The sequence below is a fragment of the Mustela nivalis genome (assembly GCF_964662115.1).
Source record: "Mustela nivalis genome assembly, chromosome: 2".
Classification (NCBI taxonomy): domain Eukaryota; kingdom Metazoa; phylum Chordata; class Mammalia; order Carnivora; family Mustelidae; genus Mustela; species Mustela nivalis.
In genome coordinates, this window is record NC_139021.1 from 3,238,854 (window position 1) to 3,262,381 (window position 23,528).

A 23,528-nucleotide genomic window follows, 5' to 3' on the forward strand; every position below is an offset into this window, starting at 1 on the left:
GGAGGGCAGGGGATGGGGCGTGGGTGAGCCTGGTGGTGGGTATTAAGGAGGACACGTATTGCATGGTTCACCTCCCCCTCTAATTCCCCCACCTCACTTCTCCTCTCCATCTCCCCTTGTCCTCCGTGTTATTCCTTATGCTCCACAAATAAGTGAAACCTTATGATAATTGACTCTCTCTGCTTGACTTATTTCACTCAGCATAATCTCCTCCAGTCCTGTCCATGTTGATACAAAAGTTGGGTATTTGTCCTTTCTGATGGAGGCATAATACTGCATAGTGTATATGGACCACATCTTCCTTATCCATTTTTCTGTTGACAGGCATCTTGGCTCTTTCCACAGTTTGGCAACTGTGGCCATTGCTGCTCTGAACATTGGGCCTTCTTTTCACTACATCTCTATCTTTGGAGTAAATACCCAGCAGTGCAATTTCAGGGTCATAATGTAGCTCTGTTTTTAATTTCTTAAGGAATCTACACAGTGTTTCCCAAAGTGGCTTCACCAGCTTGCATTCCCACCAACAGTGTAATAGGTAGGGTTCCCCTTTCCCCACATTGAGAGAGGACACCTTTACCTTATTTTTGATCTTAGGGGGAAAGCATTGAGTCATTTATCATTAAGTATATTAGCTGTAGATTTTTCATAGATGCTCTTTATTAAGTTTATTCCCTTTTATTCCTAGTTGAATATTTTTATCATGAGAGGATGTTATTTTGTCACATGCTTTTTCGGCATGTTTTGCGGCGGTCATGTAGTTTGTGTCCTTGATTCTACAGAGACAGTGTTATTGATTCTACAGAGACAGTGTCATTGATTCTTTTTTTTTTTTTTAAGATTTTATTTATTTGACAGAGAGAGACACAGCGAGAGAGGGAACACAAGCAGGGGCAGTGGGAGAGAGAGACGCAGGCTTCCTGCCTGAAGTGGGGCTCAATCCCAGGATCATGTCCTGAGCTGAAAGCAGACGCCTAATGACTGAGCCACCCAGGTGCCCCTAAATTAATTGATTCCTGTGTATTAAACCAATTTTCAGATGAAGGCCACTTGGTCGTGTTGTATAATCCTCTTACATATTGCTGGATGTAGCGTGCCAGTATTTTTTGAAGATTTACACATCTGTATTTATAAAAGGTATTGGTCTATAGTTTTGTTTTGATATCTTCTGGTTTTGGTATTAGGGCAGTATTGGCCTTCTAAGATGATGTGGCCAGTGTTCCTTCCTTTTACATTTTTCTGAAGAATTAGTGAGGAATTGGAGTTACTTCTTTAAACATTTGATAGAATTCACCAGTGAAGCCATCTGTATCTGAGCTTTTTTTTTCTTTCCGCCAAGAAACTTTGCCTGTGGATTTAATTTCTTTATTTGTTCTGGTCTATTCAGTTTTCCTGTTTGTTCTTTAGTTTGTTTTGGTATTTTGTGTCCTAGGAATTTTCAGGTTATGTAATTTATTGGCCTGCAGTGGTTCATGGTATTCCCTTATAATTAATTTAAATTTTTAAAAAGATTTTATTTATTTATTTGACAGACAGATCACAAGTAGGCAGAGAGGCAGGCAGAGAGAAAGGGGGAAGCAGGTTCCCTGCTGAGCAGAGAGCCCAACGAGGGGCTTGATCCCAGGACCCTGAGATCATACCTGAGCTGAAGGCAGAGGCTTTAACCCACTGAGCCACCTAGGCACCCCTAATTTAATTTTTAATGTTGGTAGTTATGTCCGTTCATTCAGTCCTGATTTTAATTTTTATTTTTTAAAGTTTATTTATTTACTTGTTTACTTATTTATTTAAGTGATCTCGACATCCATCATGGGGCTTGAACTCACAGCTCCGAGATCAAGAGGCATATGCTTTTCTGACAGAACCAGCCAGATACCCCCTTTCAGCCCTGATTTTAGTAATGTGACTCTTCTGTCCTTTTTTTTTTTAACATTTTGTCAATTTTATTTTTCTTTTTTAAGGAACCAGCTTTTTAGTTTTGTAGGATTTTTTCTGTTTTTAAAATTATCTATTTTATTTATTTTTGATAATAAAGATAATAATCTTTATTATTTTTTTCTTTTGCTTTGATTTTAGTTTGCTGTTATTTTTCTAGTTTCTTAGGTTGTTGACTTGAGATCTTTTTTTTTTTTTAAAGTAGGCATTTGGGGCACCTGTGTGGCTCAGTGGGTTAAAGCCTTTGCCTTCGGCTCAGGTCGTGGTCCCAGGGTCCTGGAATCAAGCCCCACATGGGGCTCTCTGCTCAGCAGGGAGCCTGCTTCCTCCCCCCCCCCCCCGCCCGCCTCTCTCTGCCTGCCTCTCCACCTACTTGTGACCTCTGCCTGTTAAATGAATAAATAAAATCTTAAAAAAAAAAAATAAAGTAGGCATTTTAGCTATGAATTTCCCTCTAAGCACTGCTTTTGCTGCATCTCATTTTTAGTATATTGTGCTTTTGCTTTCATTCAGCTCAAATTCTTTTCTTTTCTTTTTTTTTTTTTTTTAAGATTTTATTTATTTATTTGACAGAGAGAGATCACAAGTAGGCAGAGAGGCAGGCAGAGAGAGAGGAGGAAGCAGACTCCCCGCTGAGCAGAGAGCCTGATGCGGGACTCGATCCCAGGACCCTGAGATCATGACCTGAGCAGAAGGCAGCAGCTTAACCCACTGAGCCACCCAGGCGCCCAGCTCAAATTATTTTCTTATCTTCCTTGTGATTTCCTCTCTGACACATTGACTGTTTAGATGTGTGCTATTTAATTTGCAAATATTTATAAATTCCCCACATTTATGTTATTTATGATAGAACCAACACATTTCCATGTGTTGGTTCTATCATAATTCTGTGGCAGTTAGAGATCATACTTTGTGTGACTTTCTTTTGTTTAAATTTCCTAAGATATGTATTGTGATCAGGTGTGTTGTCTCTCCTGGAGAATGTTCCATGTATGCTTGAGAAGCACGTGTACTCCACTCTCATTGGGGGAGTCCTCTAGATGTCTTTTAGCTCTCCTTGTTGAAGTTTCCTCTTCCTATTTTAGCTCTGCTGTAGGATTTTTACCGTGCTTCCTCTAGCTTGCTTAACAACCACAACTCCTTCAGTATTTCCTCCTGAGTCAATTTCTCTCTCATTCTTCTGAAAACATATCTCCCGTCTTATTCCTGGGTTTTAATTTTTTCAGGGAAAAGAAATCAGACCCTGTGCAAGATTTGGTTCATTGTGCAGGGTGTGGTCATTGTCATGGTGTCACTTTTTTTTTTTTTTTAGGATTTTATTTATTTATTTGACAGAGGTCACAAGTAGGCAGAGAAGCAGGCAGAGAGTGAGAGTTGGGGGAAGCATGCTCCCTGCCGAGCAGAGAGCCCGATGCAGGGCTTGATCCCAGGACCCTGAGACCATGACCTGAGCCAAAGGCAGAGGCTTAACCCACTGAGCCACCCAGGCGCCCCTGATGTCACTTTTATCATAGAGCCCGTGTGGTGACTTTTTCAGTGCACTGTGTACCACTGTGATACCCCATTCTCAGGGCCCAGCCCCGTGTCTGGCTTGTTGGAGGAACACAGTGAGTGTTATGAGTGGAAGAATGACCCTTCTGCTTGTGGCTTATGATCTTGGTCAGTAATTTGTCTTTTCCAATTTCATTTCTATTCCCAAATGTGTATGTTTCTGTGCTTTTATATTTGTAAAAATACCTACTTTTTTTTTTTTAATTTAGATGGTTTTAGGATTTATGTATGCATGTATGTATGTATGTATTTCCAAGTAATCTCTGTGTGCAATGTGGGGCTCGAACTCACAGCCCTGAGATCCAGGGTTTCATGCTCTACTCACTGAGTTAGCCAGGTGCCCCCAGATTCTGTTTTCAATAGACTTGTTCTGTGATTGGGTTTACCAGGATTCTAATTAAAAAAAAAAAAATTTTTTTTAAATTTAAAAAAAAAAATTGACTTTGAAATAACTCAAAATGTCCAAAAAAAATTCAAGTTTCAAGAATGGTTCGAAGAGCTCTGGTGTACTCTTCCTCCAGATTTCCCGTGATTATCATTTGCTTTATTTTTTGAAGTCTGCATGTTTACCTTCAGCCTTTAGGGCCGTTCGAGAGTAAATTGCAGACCCGATGTCCCTGCCTGGACTCCCATAGTGTGTATTTCCCAAGGATAAGATCACTGATGTACAAAGCACGGTGTGGTGGTGAAAATGAGGACATTTAGGACTGATAGAACACCTTCGTCTACCCAGTTCTACTAACTGCCCCAGTTTAGCGACTCTAGTTTTAGAGCCAGGATCCAGCTTAGGATCACACATTGCATTTGGTTTCCCCATCATTTGATAATATTTGATCTGGTACAGTTCCTCCGATTTTCTGTGTCTTTTTGATACTGGTGTTTTTGAAGAATACCAACCATTTCTTTTATAAAAAGTTCCTCAGTTTGGGTTTGCCTGAGGTTGCTTCCTGATGATGACATGATGCATTTTGCTAGGGTGGACAATGTTATGTCTTTTATTTTTTATTTATTTGACAGGCAGAGATTACAAGTAGGCTGAGAGGCAGGCAGAGAGAGAAGGAGGAAGCAGGTTCCCCGCTGAGCAGAGAGCCCGATGCTGGGCTCGATCCCAGGACCCTGGGATCATGACCTGAGCTGAAGGCAGAGGCTTTAACCCACTGAGCCACCCAGGCGTCCCTGATGTTATGTCTTTATTGCATTATATCAGGAAGCACATGAGGCCAGTTTGTCCCGTTATTGGCGATCACTTTGATTGTTGGCCAGGTTTCTCCAGTGTTAAGTTAACTGTATTCCTTTTTGTAGTTAATAAGTAATTTGTGGGAAAATACTTTGAGACCATGTAAATATCCTGTTTCTCATCAAACTTTCACTTACTAGATTTGGCATTCACTGAAGATTTTTACCCGACTCAGTTGTTGGTTGCCAAAAGTTGATGGTCTAGCTCCATCATTACTTACCCATCTACTGGTTAGGCTTCTTGTACGAGGAAGAGCTTTCCCATTCTTTTCTCAGTTCCTCCCTCCCTGCCATCTGCCCAACCATCCATTCGGCTGGCCATCCGTCTGGCTCTACTGTGTGTGGGCTTCCGGATCTTTACTTTATTCAGTGGGTTCTAATCCGCTGCTGTCATTCTTTGTGCCCCGCTGCCGTTGGCTAGATTTGGCCGGGGGGAGCCCTTCTAGCTGGTGCTTGTGTCCTTTGTGCACGCATTTCCTCACTGTCTGGAGTAGAGTGGAGATACGTGACCCAACTTTGACATCAGACATCCCTCTCCAGTGTTCTAGTTCCCTTTGTTGGCAAATGGTATTTAGAAACCAAGATCTGGCACTACATGTGCTATTACTTATGGCCCTTTGAGAAGCTGATAGTGTTATCTAGAGTTCATACTCCGCTAACTCTAATTCCAGTCCCAAACCTGAGGAGTCTTTCCACTCTTTCCCTGTGTTATATTTGTATCTTCCCTCTCTAACAGTGAGAAATCTGCCTCCCGAAGTTATCAATATATTTACTCATTTTCTCAGTCCTACAGTATACAGAAAGTAGTTTCAGCATTTCTGAGTAATGTCACCATAAAACAAACATTTAAGTAGAATGTAAGAGTTGTTTATGCTCTTTCTGTCTTTATCCCGGGGCTCAGTATACAAGGTACATGATCAGAGGCTGGTTGGGTTTGTCCTTTAATCCTCCCTGTCAAGGTAATTATGTTATTTATCTTAAATGTGGGCTCATTTGTTTCTGTTTGCATGTCATTATAGGGTTCCCCCATCTTGATTTTTTTTTTTTTTACTATATAGAAGATGAAAGTGGTTCCCAAAGTCAAAATTGTACCTAAAGTTATACCCAGAGAAGATAGATTTCTTTTTTTTTTTTTTTGTACTATATAGAACATTAAAATGGTTCCAAAAGTCAAAATGGTACAAAAAGTTATACCCATAGAAGGGTCACTGCCTCTGTCACCCCTCGTCCCTCCTGCCCCTCTACCTTTGCACATGACTAATCCCATCCATTCCTGGTTTTTCACTCTGCTGGGGATGTTTGTTTGCTTGTTTGTTGTTGAAGAGAACCAGACATATGTTCTTATTTCTAGTTCTTGGGCAAAAGATAGCATATTATACATGTTCTTTTATATTTGGCTTTTTTTGCTGTCATGTTTTCCAGCATATCCTGGAAATTGATCCTGGGCGGGTCATGGGGACGTGCCCCAACCATTCTCACAGGTGTGCGTGGACGTGCCGTGTTCTGTTTACTGGTCTCCTCGCGGGCATGTGGTTTCCAGTTGTTTGAATTATGCTGCTCCAGGGAATAACCCCATACACGTGTGTTTCTGTGTTATTGGCATTGGGTCTTCAGCATAAATTCCTAGAAATGGTGTTCCTGGGTTGAAAGGTGAAAAAAACATGTAGACACACTTTTATTAGATTTTACCACATTTCTGTCCATAGAGGTCATAGCACTTTGCATTCACAGTAGCCACGCACAAGGATGCCTTTTCTCTCCAGGTTTGTTAACGGCTCCTTGCTCGTATAACATTTAACCAACTAGATAGGCTGTAGGTGACATTCAACAGCTTTTTAATTGGCGAGGGCCATCTTTATATTTTTCTTTTGTGAATTATCTGCTTATATCTTTCCGTTTTTTTTCCTATTGGATTTTAGCTTTTTCTCAGTTTTTATGACTCTCTATATTAGAGTTATAGCCTTTGTGAAATATGTCGTAAATACTTTCAGATCTTCATTTATATTTTGGCTTTGTGATATTTTTACATAACTGAATTTATCAGTTTTTGAAACCGCATTTGGATTTGCATCGTAGAGAGCCTTTCCATGTATCCAGTTTTAGAGGAGCTCACCTGAGCTCACCTGAGCTACCGGAGCTTCTCTAATGGTTTTCGGTTTTACGTGTAGATCCTCGATCATTTGGAGTTGATTCTTGTGTTCGGTGTGAGGAACGGGTCTGTTTTGATCTTTCTCCAAATGGCCCGCCAGGCGTCCCTGTACGGGTCATTAGAAATCCCACCTGTGCCGCAGAGTTGGAGGTGCCCAGTCTCACTCCCGACCTGTCGGCAGCCCTGTCTCCTTGCTGGCCCTCTGTAGACGGTGCCAGGAGTGCCCTGTGGCAGGGGCTTGGTTTTTCAATAGGACAGGATGTGAGCGAGCCGGGGCCGTGCCGGGCTCACCGCCGCACCCGCGGTGCCTGTGCTGCTCTTCTCTCTCACGGTTTTGTCTCTCTCCTGCCTCGTCTGTCTCTGCTTTATGCCCTCTGATTTCCGCTTTGTTTTATCTCTGTGTGTGTTGCCTTTCCAGTTTTGTGCCTTGTATGCCATCTTGCCTGTAAAAGGACTCTGTCAGTCTCTGCCTGTCTCTTGAGTGCACGAACGATGGTTGGATGGACACCTGACATCCGTCGTGATGATGCTGTTTTCCGAACTTTCCCCTGCCTCTTCCTTACCACGTCCACTCTTTTCCTTGCCACCTGCCTGGCCGTCAACCTGCCTGTTTCATTGATTTTTCCTGCTTGTAGACTCAAGGCTGTGGTCCTGATGACTCCTGGTTTCGCTGGTTCACACTAGCATTCCACGCAGGCTGTCAGCTCTTTGTGGATGTCAAGAAAGATGGAATCTATTGCATACTCGTGTTTTAGAGCTTGTTATTCTTGTCCTGAATGAAATGAAACCACTGTGACCCACTAAGCTCTCTCCTGAGCTCTGCTGTTGCTCGTAGGCGGCACATTGTGTGGTGCCGGCTTATCCCCCAGCATCAGTGCTGGTGCTTCATCCTTAAACCCTCGACATCGCTGGCGCCATTTCTTTCAAAGTGGAGCGGGCGTTTCCTCTCTCTCCCTGGGTGCGGACCCCTCGGTCAGAACCTGTTTAGAGGACAGGAGGCACCGTAGAGAATGAAGGACCCACCTCCCTCGGGGCCCCGTTAGTTTCCCTCCTTTCTTCAAGGGAAAAGAGTAGGAGTCAGTGATACAAAGATAAATTATTAGAGCCTATTAGAGAAAGCACGACTGCCTGTACACTCGCTCAGTGTTCTTTCAGCCGGAAATGGATGTATTGGACACACGAGCAGCACACGAGGCATAGCGGTGCGTTGGTATAAAACATAGGCCTGAGTTTGAGTCCTGCCCTGGAGTCACTCGCTCTGGAATTCTGAAGACCAGCAAGGACCCCTGCCTCCCCAGGACTTCTTTCCTCACCGCAGGACTGGGGTACCCTGGGAGCTCCCTCAGAGCATGGTTGGGGGCTCCCTAGCACACGTGCTGAGTCCTCCTGCGTGCAAAACCATGTTTCTTTGGCTCTGCTGGTGTTGTACGCTCCGTGTCAGCTCTCCCTGCTCTGAAGGGAGGCCTTGTGGCCTGGACATGGAATTCTCAGCTCTCTGTAAGGATTGTGTCATTGGGCCTTGATGATTTGAACCTGTTCTTTAAAAAGGTATACACTTTAGGTTTTTTCAAGCATGCCCTTTTCTCTTATCATTTGTAGTTCTGTCCTCTCGTGCCTTGCTGTGATTTTCACGAAATCCGAAGGAAACCAGATCCCAAGCCCCATGCCTCCTCGTGGCTCCCTGTGGTGATTTTGTCCTCCCCGGCTGGAGGAGGGTTTTGTGTGGGAGACTGTCTCTGTTCCCCTTTGCGTGGAGTCCCTCTGTCTGTCTGCGCATCTGCCACCTGTCTGTCTGTGTGTCCATTCATTCTTCTGTCTTGTTCCCAAAAGCGTTTCAGGCAGCTTACAGAATAACGGAGCCGGATCAGAAGCGAGGGTGGGGCACGACTGGCATGTGTGTCCCGGGCGGTGAGATGCCCGCCTGTGCCCCGGGGATTGGAAGGCTCGGCCGCAGCCTCATGCCTGAGCCCTGGCAGGCACCAGGAAGACGGGGTTTGGCAGAGACAGAAAGAAGTGGCTTAGCGGGACCCTGGCTTTTTCTGTTGCTGGGGCGAGGCAGAGTGTTTTTGTGTTCCGTGAAATAAAAATCACGTTTTCCTTTTTCCCTGTCCGAGTTCCATGTGCAGCTGGTATGTTCTGTAAATGGAGATTTCTCCAGAACTCTCCCCTCCCATGAGTCTGACAGCTGAGGAATTCGGCCCTTCTGCCTAGTGACAGAGGTTGGCCGGAGCTGGAACATGGGAACCACAGACAGGACCCCGGCCTTGGTCGGTTGGACTCCTTCAGTCCTGGCTGATCCGGGAAGCGCTTTCAGGTAGTTTATCTTTGTTGGAGGGCGTGCGCGGGGCCTCCTGCGAGCGCTCAGCGTCGAGCCACGAGCTGATACATTCCAGGACGGTGACACGGTGGACGGGTGACTTTCCTACAGCGCGTCCCACGGCCTCTGCTAGACAGTTTCAGGAAGGAGAATGCGCTCTGAGCTAATTATCATTTAACACAGGCTCTGATGGTAAGACTTACAGGGGCCATAGAAGCTAGGAAGATTTTAAAAATGGCTTCGTTACTTAAACTGCAGAGGGGGAATATTTAAGCTTTATCCTGTTTGTGCCCCGCTTTCAAAAGAACAAAGAAGACAGAATAGCAAAAGATTCTTTCTTTTCTTCCTTTTGGTTTGCAGGTGCCCTCACAACCAACGGCATAAATCCCGATACCAGTTCCGAAATCGGACGTGCTAAGAACTGTCTTAGTCCCGAGGACATAATTGACAAGTATAAGGAGGCCATTTCCTATTACAGCAAGGTGATGTCACTGCTTCGTAAACCCCTTTCCTAATTGTGTCGTTTGAACCGGGAGTTCCTGGTTTACACTGTGAAGCACCACAGTGTCTCCCAGTTGTTTGGTTCCGTAAGTATTCGTGTATTATTCCCTAACACAGGATACTGTATGCTTGAAAACGTGTTTTATTCCGATTCAAGATAATGTGTATGTCATTCAGTATTTGGGGAAAGGGGAAGAAAGCTATCATAGCGCCGCTGCTCAGAGATAGTCGCTTTAACCCTTTAGCATCTGTTTTCTGGTCTTCTTGGCACACGTTCTGTGCTCACCGTGCGGAGACTCGCGTCTCTGATTTGGCGCAGCATGTGTTCCTCTGTAGTTCAGTCTTGCGTGGCCTGCTTTCTAACGATGTGCCCAGTGTGCCGTCTTCTGGATGCACCATTCCTGTTACCGGATTTAAAAAAAAATTAAATTTTCACTTACACTTTCCGCCATCCGGAAGACAAGAGCTGCAGCTGCGCAGGGGTGAGGCGGTGGCAGCCGGTGGGAGCGGCCCCCTCCCCGGCCCTCACCTCTCGGACTGGCGAGTGTGCGGGGTCCAGTGTGGATGTCTCGCGGGCGGCAGGCCCGTGACGCATGTGTGCAGGTGGGTGGCTCTTCTTTAGGTTGACGAGTCTGTCCCACGTGTGTCCTGCCGCCACTCCCCCATTCCCTGAGAGGTACACCGCGATGTCCTCACGCTGCAGGCCGCTGCCCTCTGCAGATAGGGTGGACGGTCCCCTCCCTGGTGGAGGAGGCCCTCTACTCGTGCGCATGCAAGACTGCTGGGAGTCCCGCGCGGGGAGCGGGCAGCACCTCGAGTCGCGCGGCCTGCCTGCTCCCGCAGAGCCCGCAGCTTTGCTTCCTCCCCATCCTGGGGGCTGCGCGGGCTTTCTCGCATCCCACTTCTGGGAAAACTGGCTTCAGTGAGCGTCTTTGGACATGTGTGCTTGTGTGCTTTTTTGTTTTTTGTTTTTTAAGATTTTCTTTATTTGAGCTCTGTCAAATAAAGAGAGTGAGCACAAAGGCGCAGGAGCAGAGGGGGAGGCAGAGAAAGAGAGAGAGAGACTGTGGGGAGAGGCGCAAAGGGGGAGAGGGAATCCTCAGGTCGACTCTGTACTGAACGTGGAGACCGACACGAGGCTCCGTCTCATGACCCTGAGAGCATGACCTGAGCTGAAACCCAGACAGGACGCTCAACGGACTGAGTCCCCCAGGTGCCCCTATTCTTGTGTGCCTGTATGATCATTACTTTAGTTAAGATTTCTGGGAATCACTGGACGTGATGTTTTACATTGATCATAATTCTTTCTCCAACAGGGAATGAGAAGGAGTAGAATTATTTATTTAACCAGGTCTCCGTTCCTGAGTATTAGGAAAACTGAAATGACCTAATATGCAGGAACAGAGCACTGTTTGCCATTGTGGGAAGGAAAACAGTTTTTTTTAAGGGCATAGTCCCTAGAAGTGGACTTGAGTCAGATAATGCATGGTATTTTGGGGACTTATACATTGCCATATTGTCCTTCAAGTAGGTTAACAATCTGCTCTCTCACAAACACTAGCTATTAGGATATTTGCCACCGTTTAGGGTGTTTGCTACTATGATGGGCAAAAGTAACTTTTCATTGTTTACATTTAATTATCAGTGAGATACTGAGCATTTTTTCCTTGTTACCATTTACATTTCTTATATGAATTACCCATATGTGTCCTCTACATACATTTAAGGTGGGCTGTTTTTCTTGTTGATTTGTTATAGCTCTTTGTATGTTATGGATATTAGCTTCTTACCTTTCATCAATGTCTGTTACAAATCTGTTTCCTAATGTTGTTTGCCTTTATTTTGTTCATGAGGTTTTCTTTTTGTTTGTGGTCAAAACATGTTTTTAATATGTTAAGTCTTTTCCTTATGGGTTTCACCTTTAGTATTATGCTTAGAAATGCCTTGACAATAGAATAAAATTCCTTTCCTTAATTTTTTTTAAATGTCTAAAATAGGGATGATGATATAGTACCTCTCTCAAAGGGATATAGTGAGGATAGGCAGAGTGAAGTACTGGAAAGTATCGTATTAGCTGTTGTTAGCATTTTATTTATTTATTTATTTATTTATTTAAGAAAAGATTTTATTTGATAGAGAGAGGGAGAACACAGGGGGATAGGGAGAAGCAGACTCCCCACTGAGCAAGGACTGTGATGTGGGACTGGATCCCAGGACCCTGGATTCATGACCTGAGCTGAAGCCAGACACTTAACGACCGACCCACCCAGGTGCCCCTGCAATTATTTTTTTATTAATATTTTAAAAAAGAATTAATGAGAGAGAGAGAGAGAGAGAGAGAGAGACAGAGGGGCCATGCGCCCAGGCACCCTTAAGCAGGGTCAGGGACCCAGCGGGAGGGAGAGAATCCCAGGCAGACTCTGTGCTGAGCGTGGAGTCTGATGCTGGGCTTCTTACCTTGACCCTGAGATCATGACTTGAGCTGAAAGCAAGAGTGGGTGCTTCATCGACTGAGTCACCCAGGCGTCCCTCTTGTTAGCATTTTAAGTTATTTACCTCATTACCTGTAACTTATTTTGTGTACATAATGACACAGCAATATCACTTATTTTTTTCCAGGTACTATCTGATTATTCTACCATGACTTACTGAATTCATAACTTTTCTCTTTGATTTGAAATCCTGCTTACCCATATATTAGAGTCTAAATCTGACTTTTTTTCATTCCTTTCTACAAATTTCTTTTCTTAGTCTAGTATCATGATATTTTATTTCCTGTAATTTATTTAATATATGATAATGTGTCTTCTTTTCTTTAAAATTCCTTCCTCTGATTCCAGATTTTCTTGGCTAGTGTTTTGACTTTATTATTCATAAAGAATTATGAAATATTTTGTTCAAGTTACAAAAAAAAGAAAGAAAGAAGGAAAAAGAAAACCACATTGGAATTTTCATGGGGTTTGCAATAAATTTTGAATTATTTTTAGGAGAACTTATATCTTCACAAAACTGCTTTTCTCTGTAGACTGTGTTAACATCTCCGCATTTACACGTCTTATTTTAAGTTCCACAGTACAGTTGCAGTTGTCTTCATTGAGAACGTGAGCATTGTTTTTAAGTTTATTCCTAGTTATTGTATGTGTTTTTGTTAATTTTGTGGATGAGATTTTTTGCCATTATATTTTTGAACTGCTATGAGCTGATATTGTAGGAAGGCAGATTGATTTTCTTCTTTTTAAAGATTTTATTTAGGGTAGCTCAGTGGGTTAAAGCCTCTGCCTTTAGCTTGGGTCATGATCTCAGGGTCCTGGGATCAAGCCCCGCATCGGGCTCTCTGCTCCACAAGGAGCCTGCTTCCTCCTCTCTCTCTGCCTGCCTCTCTGTCTACTTGTGATCTCTGTATTTCAAATAAATAAATAAAATCTTAAAAAAAAAGATTTTATTTATTTATTTGACAGAGAGAGACACAGCGAGAGAGGGAACAGAAGCAGGGAAAGTGGGAGAGGGAGAAGCAGGCTTCCCACTGAGCAGGGAGCCCGATGTGGGGCTTGACCCCAGGACCCTGGAGTCATGACTTGAGCCGAAGGCAGACACTTAGTGACTAAGCCACCCAGGTGCCCCAGACTGATGTTTTATTATATGTGCTGCCGAAGCGAGCAACAAGATTGATGTGTTAATATTCATTTTGTAACTGGCTAGTTAAAAATTATAAGTAATAAGCACTTTTTCCAGAATCCTTTCTTTTCTCTTTGCAATTGTTTCCAACATTATCAAAGTGATCATAGTGAAGTTCTGTCAGTGGGCGGACAGATGGAGAGGTCGTGTGCTTGTGAACTAATTCTAGCAGTTTAGTGACTGTCTTTGGGCTAGGGAGGCAGAAGGAACCCGAGTAAGGTCAGGGGAGGAGGCTCCGGATGTGCACAGGGACCAGGCTCTCCTGCCTCTGGGGCGAAGCCTGGTGGGCGCGGCAGGTGGACCCCGGCTCGCCAGCCAGGGCTCACTTAAAGTTAGTGGCTACCTGCAGCTCCGTGTCAGGAAGGATGCGAGACTTGTCTGCAGGGGTGCGGCAGGGGAGTCAGTGGCCGTGGGACATGATGTTTCCAGTTCCAAGAGTGGGAAGAGCAGACTCTGGAGTCGGGCAGAGCCGGGCTTGAGTCTCCCCTCCTATGTCTCAGGCCGTCAGAGTTCAGTCCAGCTGCGGGGGATCAGCGCAGGTTTTTTTCTCTCGAATGGGGACATGAAGGCCTGCCGTGTGGAATTTTTGATCAGGGTAAATTATCTGTGTGTGTCAATGCCTACTGCAGAGGAGGGCTCATTCTACCTGGTCACTGTCTCCTGCCCTGGTTGAGTACGTGTCCAGCAGGACGTCTGGAAGAAACCAGTTCCTCTCCTCCCGTACGGGGCAGACGTGCGTCCTGCCGGTCTCTCGGGCTGTGCTTTCCACGTTTGCGTCATACCTCTTTGCTCCTGTTTTTCCGCTTCTACGTCCTCCACCACCATGAAGTGACAGTGGTCCAGGGGTGTTTGTGCACTTCCCGGATCTGAATGTATTTGATTCGTAACACACCCACGCATGCACGCGCACACACACACACACACACACACACGCACTCATCAGGCTCCCTCCCACTTACTGGGGAGAAGCACCACCTTTGGTTTTCATTCCCTGCGAGGGATTGCAAAATCTCTTCAGCAGACTCTTGGTGGCTTCAAGAATACTTTTTTATTAGATTTCTGATTTGTGGCCAAGGAAATTCTTTCATATTGGAACAGACGTCTAGAGACATAGACCTTCTGCTGAGATACCGGTGTTGGAAGGAACCTTGGAGAACATATGGCCGCCCAACTTTCCATAGCAGAGATATTAAAGCCCAGGGAGGTTAAGTGACTGTCAGAGTCACACAGTGGCATTATTGGAACCAGAAGCTAGGTCTTGTGTCTCCTCGTGCGCACAGATGGAAAGAGAGCTGGGCTGGGAGGCAGAGGACCCTCCCGGCGGGAGTTAGTTAGTGTCTGCACCGAGTTCTCAGTGCTCACCTGCCTTTAGCTGCGTTCACGTGGTCTCTCTAGGACGGTCACTTTGTTCCTAATGGAGTGATATTTCCGCCTTAGTTTTGGCGTCATACCTGAGTTCAAATCCTGCCTTCACCAGTTACTAGCTTTGTAATCTTGGGCAAGAAACTTTACTTTTTTTAGGTCTCATTTTGGGCCCTAAAATAATGGTAGAATTTGTTTTAGGATTTTTGTTTTAGAATTGAATGAGCTAATTCCCTCATTTATCCTTAAAGTATTGCTTGTATAGTTCTTTTTTTTTTTTTTTTAATTTTATTTTTTTAGTGTTCCAAGTGCTTGTATAGTTCTATGCAGGGACCTTTGCTAGTAGGTAGTTACTAAGGACCCAATAGTGAAATGGGGCTTGTTCCTGCGTCCTAGAGCTTATGTCCCAGGAAAATGATGGAGACTAGGTATGTAGGTCATTAGGGATTTTCCTTTCTTTTTCTAATCCCCACTGGTTGTGGGTACCTTTCTACTAATGGATGAACAACTTTTTATGATTGCAGTTTAAATCTCTGTGTAGTATAATTAAAAAAATATATGAGTGTCGCATAAAATATGTGAAAACATGGAGTTGACTTTTATTTTCACCTAAATGGAAGTTTTAAGGGTTTTGAAGGAAAAGAAGTTATTTAATTTTAGTGAAATAAAGTCCTTATGTTTGTTGTTGTTGTTAAATGGTCTATAAAACATGGTAGATTTCTGGGGCTCCGGGGTGGCTCAGTTGTTAAGTGTCTGCCTTCCGCTCAGGTCATGACCCCAGGGTCTTGGGGTCGAGCCCCGTCTCGGGCTCCCTGGCATCGGGTCTGCTTTCCCTCTCCTAATCCACCTGCTTGTGTTCCCTCTTTCTGTTCTCTCTCCTGCTCTCTCTGTCACGTAAACAGATAAAATCGTAAAAATAAACAAAAAAAACGGTAGATTTTTGGCTTTAGAGTTGGTAGTTGGGGAAGTATAGTTTCTTTTTATGACTGTGTCTGGTAATTGTAATATATCACAAATTATGGACATTTCACATATTTGAAAAGAGGGGAGCATGAGGCCTGCCCTTCCTAGCACAGTGATTTCTTTGTCTACTTTATAGAAATTACTTGAGTAAGAAGCACGAGCGATTCTACCTTTGCTTCTTCATAATTGGTAAATGGGCAGGTGGGGCTGCCAGGCCTCCGGGGTGCTCGGCCACAGCGGTTGGTGGGATGGGGTGACTCCCAGTGTGCGATGCCCACCGACAATATTGGTGGGGGACGTCCTCACCTGCGGGCGCTCGTCTACGGGACTCCCCTGTGTAAACCTTTTCTTCAACTGCAAGTTTTCCAGATTCCTCAATGGAAGGTCACACCAGCTCAGGGTGCTTAGGAGAAAAGACAAAACAGGTTTGGAAAAGCAAACCGGCAGAAGCGCAGCCAGCGTACAGTTTTGCAGTGTAGCGTCAGGCGGGGGGTGGGTGCTGGAGGGGGAACAGGGGGCACTCCAGACCTTGATCCAGGGTCCCAGCCACACGCATGCAGCCCTCCCGCAGCCCTCCCGGGTGGGAGCAATCTTGGGCAGAGCCGGGAGCCCTAGAGGTGAGGCCTGAGAGCACTTAGCCAGGGTCACCGTCAAGTAGCAAGGGCTGGGTCCCTTTTCTGTGTCCTCTGTCTCTCGGAGCTGAGAAGCAGGGCCAAGTAACTCGGAGAGAAGATCACAGAGGCGTGGAGCACTAAGTGCAGGCACACAGGGGTGCAGATACAAAGTCAGATACATTCACAACTTCAGCAGGTGTGAGAGGGTCTCAAGGTGTTTCAGAGCACAGGAGATGTGAGTGGAAATGGAGACAAGTATCCACCAACGGTATCGTGAAATTAGATAAAAATACCCGCTGTTGTGTATTTGCAGGTTCAGTCCGCCAACCTCCTCTGACCCCCTAACAGATGGACTTTCTCCGACAGAACCGCCATCCCCCTCTCCCCACGGTGGGGGGTTGCTGTTGCTGTTGGTCCCCGAGCTTGGGGAAGTGCCCTGCAGGGTCCCGGGGCCCCTGTAGGATGGCTTTCGGGACACAACAGAGAATCTTGATTGTCTCTTCTGTTTGACGAGTCTCCTCCTTTGTGTCCTACAGTACAAGAGCGCCGGAGTGGTCGAGTTAGAGGCGTGTGTCAAGGCTGTGCGCGTCCTCGCCATTCAGAAGCGGAGCATGGAAGCCTCCGAGTTCCTGCAGAACGCCGTCTACATTAACCTCCGGCAGGTGGGTGTGCGTCCTGCTCGCGGAAGCCTTGGCACGGCTCTCTGGAGCCTGTCGTCTTGAGCCCACCCGACGGTGGCGCCGGGGTTCGGTGCGGCCGGTGGCAGCTCTGCAGCCAGAACCCGCTGTCCTGCTAACACAGCTCTTCGTCTCCTTCCTCACATGATGAGCCTTTCCTTTCAGAATCCCACATTTTTTCCCCTTAAAATTTTTTCTTGATCGGAGAAACCACTTGCCAGCTTTGTGACCTTGAAGCAGCTCTGGGCCACTGGCCTCAGTCTTGTCGTTTGGGATGTATGTGACTGTCATCTGTCACCCTGTGTGGGTCGCTGATGTCACACAGAGGACAGTCAATAGATGCTTCTGAGTCTGCGTCCGGATAGGATTTTGCTACAGGGGAATCGTTAGAGCTCGTTGCTAATGCTAAATCACGAAGCTGCTGGTCGAGAAAGATTTGAGACGTTGGCTAACGTCACTTGGATTTTTATGGTTGGGGAACCAGGTCTCCAACGTCCAGCAGCTTGCTTACGGACCCGTGGCGGGGAGCGGGACAGGTGATTGTAACAACACAGCTGTTTGCTGGGCACAGGCTGCTCTGGGGCTGGGAAGGAGGGGTGCAGCTGCTTTCCGCGAGCTGACGGTCTCGTAGCCAAGATAGACCTTCGGTGCGGGAGTGCGTGAGGAAAAGGGGAGAGGGAGCACGTGGCAAATGGACTGAAGCCAGTTTGGTGGTGGGGGAGCGCGTGGGGTCCGGGGCTGTCTGAGGCAGGGAGGTTCAAGCTGGGACGGGAAGGTTGGGGAGGAGATCCCCGGCGAGGAGCGCTGGGAACCGCGGGAGCCGAGCATTCCAGGAAGCTGGCTCAGCAGGAGTGAGTCTGAAATCAGAGCGAGTGCGTTCCCTGGGAGGACCCAGAGCCTGTGGAGACAAGCTGGAGGGGAGCTTGAGAGAGGGGCCGAGTCCGGGCTGGAGGTCTTGTTGGCCAGGGCAAGGGTTTGCCGCGTACACTAAGCGTGGTAGTTTAGAGGAAAGGACTTCCGGGCACGGGACGATCTGATCCCATCTGTCTTGAGTACGGAGGTCAGGGGGGCAGTTCGGATGCTCCCACCTGGGGATTGCTGAGCAGGGAGAGGGAGCGACCGTGCACGCGTGTGGGTCGTACATAGGGCACCATGGGGGACTGTGGGGAGGGTCGGCGGGACCACCGCCCAGGCTCTGGCTTGATTTTGCTGGTGCTGTGCTCTAAGAGGGAAAGCTGCAGAGGATGTTTGTGGGGAAAGGTGTTGGGTCAGTTGTGGGCATAGTGAAAAGCCTGTTGGATATTGGGCTTGAGGCTCAGGCGAGAGGGAGGGTGGGGGTTGGGAGAAAGGAGAGAGATGAGCGTCATTTCGTATTGTGGACACATACAAAACCTGAATGAGACACTCGGGCCTCTCCATCCAGATTTGACACATGAATATTTTGCCATATTGACTAGAGATTCTTAGTTTTCAAAATAGGAATAAAATAAAGAGAAACAAAATTGGAGCTAATGAATGTCTTTGGGTTGGTGTGTGGCCTCCTCACACGTGTTATAACGGTATCTATGCTTCAGTCGATATTTTACCGTAATGCTTCGGCCCAGGGCTGTGGCGTCACTCCCTTGGGCAGGTGATGTGGCTGCTCTCTGCCTCCTTCCCTTCCTGGGAAGCACCTCACTGCCCATCAGGCCCCTTGTCACAGGGAGTCCCCAGCGCAGACAGGAAGGGGTGCTGCTGCGTGGGTAGGACACTGAAGGGAGAGACAAAAACCAAGGAGAGCCGGTGAACCCAGAACAGGCAAGTAGACCACAAAGAGGAAAATCAGGCAGCGTTTGGGCCACTCAGTGTGAGGGAAACAGCCCTGAGCAAACTCAGAGTGTGGCCTGGCGGTCACTCGGGGCCCTGAGTGGTTTGTTCCTGAGGGGAAGCCACTTCGTAGGCAGGCTGGGGCCAGACCTCGTGAGTGCGGAGACCGGGGGCTTGACAGGTGGGGGGGGGTCCTCGTGGGCGTTCACGCGGCGGGACCTGCGGCCTGGAGGGTGGTCAGGGTGGTCAGCCCGGCTTGCGCCCACGGCCTGCCCTGCCCCTTAGGGGCTGCGGGACCTGCAGCACAGTCACTGCGTCCCTTTCGCCATGTCTCGGTGTGAGAACTGGTAGAATAGCGAGCCGCCCGGCCGCGGGGAGGATTGGTTCAGATGAGCTGCGCTTGTCCAGGACTGTCGTGGTGTCTGCCCTGTGGCAGCTCTGCCCGGGTCACTGTCAGGTGGGGGGCAGGGCACTGAGAAGGCCCGAAGCCATGGGACGGCAGGCCGTGTGCTTGGGGCAGGGGAGGGCCTGGGAGGACCCGAGGCCCTAACACTCCCGGGGGCCGGGATGCACGTCTTTCATTTTTTATTATTTTTTAAATGTTTTCATTTATGTATTTAAGAGAGAGATAGTGAGAGAGTGAGCCCAGAGGGAGAGTGAGAAGGAGCAGCGACTCCCTGCGGAGCGGAGGGCCTGATGCGGGGTTCGGTCATGACCTGAGCTAAAGGCAGATGCTAACCGACTGTGCCACCCAGGTGCCCCCTCATTTTTATTTTTTTTTTTATAAAAAATTGTTTTTGAGGTTTAATTTGAATTTTGTTCGTTAACATACAATGCAGTATTGGTTTCTGGAGCAGAGTGTTGTGATTTATTCCTCGCTGTAACACCAGGTCACAGCAAGTGCCCTCCTCAGTACCCATCCCCCGTCCAGCCCACCCCGTCCATCAACCCTCAGTTTGTTCTCTGTACTTAAGAGTTTCTTTTTGTAAGGTTTTATTTATTTATGTGACAGAGAGAGAGAGACGGAGCAAGCGCACAAGCGGGGGAGCAGCCGGCAGAGGGAGAAGCGGCTCCCCAAGGAGCAGGGAGCCCGATGCAGGGCTCGAGCCCAGGATCCCGGGATCATGACCTGAGCCAAAGGCAGACGCTTCACCGACTGAGCCCCCCAGGCGCTCTGTCTTTAAGAGTTTCTTATGATTTGCTTTACTCTCTCTTTTTTCTCCCTTCCCTTATGTTCATCTGTTTCCTTTCTCGAACCTACATCTGAGTGAAACCCTGCGGCGTTTGCTTCCTCTGACCGGCTTCCTTCCCTCCACACAACACTCTCTAGCTCCGTCCACCTCACTGCAGATGGCAGGTTTCATTCTTTCCGACGGCTGCGTGGTGCTCCCCTTAGATGCGCGCCGCACCTTCTTTACCCGTTCACTGCTCGAGGGGCGTCTGGCTCTTTCCGCGGTTGGACTGCTGTGGGCCCTGCGGTGCAGGTGCCCGTTTGGATCACTGTGTTCGTATCCTTTGGATAAAGACCTAATAATGCGGTTGTTGGGTCGTAGGGTAGCTCTGTTTAACTTGTTGAGGACCCTCCATGCTGTTTTCCAGAGCGGCTGCACCAGCTCGCATTCCCACCAACAGTGTAGGAGGGTTCCCTTTCTCCGCATCCTTGCCAACACCTGGCATTTCCTGACTGGTTAATTTTAGCCATTCTGACTGCTGTGGGGTGGTATCTCACTGTGGTTTTGATTTGTATTTCCCTGATGCCGAGTGATGGGGAGCACTTTTTCATGTGTCTGTTGGCTGTCTGGATGTCTTCTCTGCAGAAATGTCTCTTCATGTTCTTTGCCCATTTCTTAACTGGACTTTCTGTTTTTTGGCTATAGAGTTTGATAAGTTCTCTATAGATTTTGATACTAGCCCTTTATCTGATAAGACATTTGCAAAGATCTTTTCCCATTCCGAAAGTTCCCTTTTAGTGTCGTTGACTGTTTCCTTTGCTGTGCAGACCATTTTTATCTTGATGAAGTCCCAATAGTTCATTTTTGCTTTTGTTTCCCTTGCCTCTGGTGACATGTCTGGCAAGAAGTTGCTGCGGCCGAGGTCACAGAGGTTGCTGCCTGTGTTCTCCTCTAGGATGTGGATGGTTTCCTGCCTCACATTTAAGTCTTTTATCCAGTTTGAGTTGATTTTTGAAGTATCGCAATCTTTTACAGAAAAACTACTTTTTGCAGGAAATGGTAGGTGACAATTAGAGCAAGTGATAGTAAGAAACTCTTTGAAAAGCTTGGCGAAGCCCCGCACCCCGCACCGAGCATGCACAGCAGGAGCGTGTGCTTCCCAGCACTGGCGCTGCCGCAGGCCGGGGGTCACGAGCGAGCCGGGACGTTTAAGAACGTTGTGGCTCATGATTCTCTTGACTAGAAGCTGTGGCCTCGTTGTCTCTGGTTCATTTTCTCTTCAGAGCCATTCAAATTGTGTGCGGGCTGCTCTGTGCAGTTCCGAGTAGCCTCTTAAGACTTCTTGCTGCAGTTCCTTAATGAAGCCGTTGCTAGGGAAGCCCAGCAAAAGCTGGTAGATATGCGCACGGTAATTGTGACCTCGGATTGTGTGTCAAATGCAGCTCCGAATCGGAGCAATGCGGGGATCCAGGAAAGGCTCTTTACAATAGTGGGGGGCCGCGTAGGATACAGCGTAGGTAAGGCCGAGATGTGTCAGTCCCGGCGGCGGGGCACCTGGCTGTCAGGGCGGCTGTGGGGAGGTCATGGTCCCGGCAAGAAAGAAATGGTTGTATGGGGAGGCAGGGAAGTCGCGTTCCTCACTGAGAAGGGGAGGCGGAGAGGGGACGGAGAAATGTCTGGTTGAGCAAGGTAGGGCGTGCTTGTGTGCAGGGACGGAACGAAATCTCCAGGTGGGAAGTTGGCTATAGAGAAGCTGGCAGGCGGGGCAGGGGCAGCGGGACCGATGGGGTTGCTGTGCCACCAGCTGGGCTTCAGGGGAGGAGCTGCCCCCCTGCTGCGGGGTCTGGCCCAGCCCTGGCGTTGGACCTGGTGCCGCGAGGGGAGGGGGCGCTGAGAGCAGGCGCCCCACGCAGCCCCGCTCGTGCTGCGCTCCGGGGGGGGGGCGCTGTTCAGGACTGACCGCGTGGGGACGTGCGGGGCGACGCTGCTGCGGGGGCATCTCTGCATCTCGGGGGTACCGGGGCCCCCGGAGCTCGTGGTCTGTTCGTCCTGCCTCAGCTGTCGGAGTGAGGGTCGCCCTGATGGAAGCGCGTCTCCGCCGCCGCTCGCCTTTTCCTGACGCCCGCCCCGCGCCCCTCTTGTTCCATCCCAGGTTCTCCCCATCCTCGCTGTCATCTTGCTGTTGTTACTGTTGCTCAGTTGGGTTTAAAACGTTGATTTAGGTGATTTTTTAGAATGGGGTAGAATGTAACTAAATACATAACCAGAATCACAGACGCTTACTGCCTTTGGGAATTCTAAGCTGCTTACCCCAGGAGCTCCTGCAAACGGGGACCGGATCTTAAAGTGACGCGTCTTCGGTAATGGGGCTTGGTCATGCAGCCGGAGGCCAGAGCTGGGGCCGCGTCTCAGGGGTCCCCGTAGTCGCCGGGCCAAGCACGCTTGTGGGAGAGCGGGTCCCACGGGACGTGTCTAGGCCACATTTGCTCGTTCCGTCGTCAGTTGATGGCAGCTGGGTCGTTTTTACCTTTGGGTGTTTCTGAATAAAGCTACTGTGAACACCGACGTGTACGTGTTTGTGAGGACACACGTTTCCAGTTCTACTGGGTGTGCATACCTAGGGGGGGACTTGCTGGGTCATCCCGTGGCTCCGTGTCTGACCTGCGAATCAGCAGACTGTTCTCCCAAGCAGCCGCACCGTCATGTGGACGGCAGCGTGTGGAAGTCCCCACAGCTCCCATCCCCTTGGGTGCCTTCTGCTGTCCATGCTCTCATCATGACCGTCCTGCTGGGTGTGAGCGGCCTCATGCCGGGGTCAGTCTTCATCCCTGATGGCTGATGATGACGCGCTTATTGGCCACGCATGTGAATTCTTTGCCAATTTTTAAATCGGGTTTTATTTTCTTTTTATTGTTCTGTTGTAAAAGTTTGTTATATATCCTGGATACTAGTCTCTTATCAGATACACACTTTGCAAAAATGTTCTCCCTTTCTGCTGGGCGGTCATCTCCCTTTCTTGATGATGTCCTTTGCAGCACAGAAGTTTTTAATTTTAATGAAGTCTGTTTATCGATTGTTTCTCTGATCACTCATGGTTTTACTATTGCGTCATGGAAAACAGAGCCAAAGCCAATGTCAGAAAGTTTTATTGTTTCCTTGTAGGAAGATTCTAGGATTGGTTTGTTCCTTTAGGTCTTTGATCCATTTTGAGTTGATTTTCATCATGCGCAGATGGGTTCAAGTTCCTCGGTGGAAGGCAGAGACCCCGCTGTCCCAGCACTGCTCACTGTGCACACACTCCTCCCACTGACTGGTCTTGGCATCCTTGTGGCAAATGCAGAAGGTTTGATTTTTAATTCTGTTCCATTGATTTATATCTGTTCTCACGTAAGGACCGTACTGACTTGCTTACGGCAGCTTCGTGGTAAGCTGCGAAGTCGGGAAGTGTGAGTCCTCAAACGCTGCTCTTCTTTTTCAAGATTGTATTGCCTATTCCGGGTCCCTTGAGCTTCTCTGTGAGTTTTGGGGTCCACGTGTCAGTTCCTCCAAAGAAGCAAGCTGGGATTTTGATCA

General features: G+C 47.7%; 1 protein-coding gene across 2 annotated transcripts in view; it reads left to right on the top strand.

Annotated features, from left to right (window-relative positions):
- The window catches only part of TRAPPC9 (trafficking protein particle complex subunit 9), a 491,769-nt gene that overhangs the window by 32,089 nt on the left and 436,152 nt on the right, over nt 1-23,528 (top strand). For both annotated transcript variants that reach the window (XM_082720692.1, XM_082720693.1), the window contains 2 exons: nt 9,546-9,667; nt 16,837-16,962. In XM_082720692.1, coding sequence (XP_082576818.1) covers nt 9,546-9,667; nt 16,837-16,962 — 248 coding nt within the window. The remainder of the gene's footprint in view (nt 1-9,545; nt 9,668-16,836; nt 16,963-23,528) is intronic.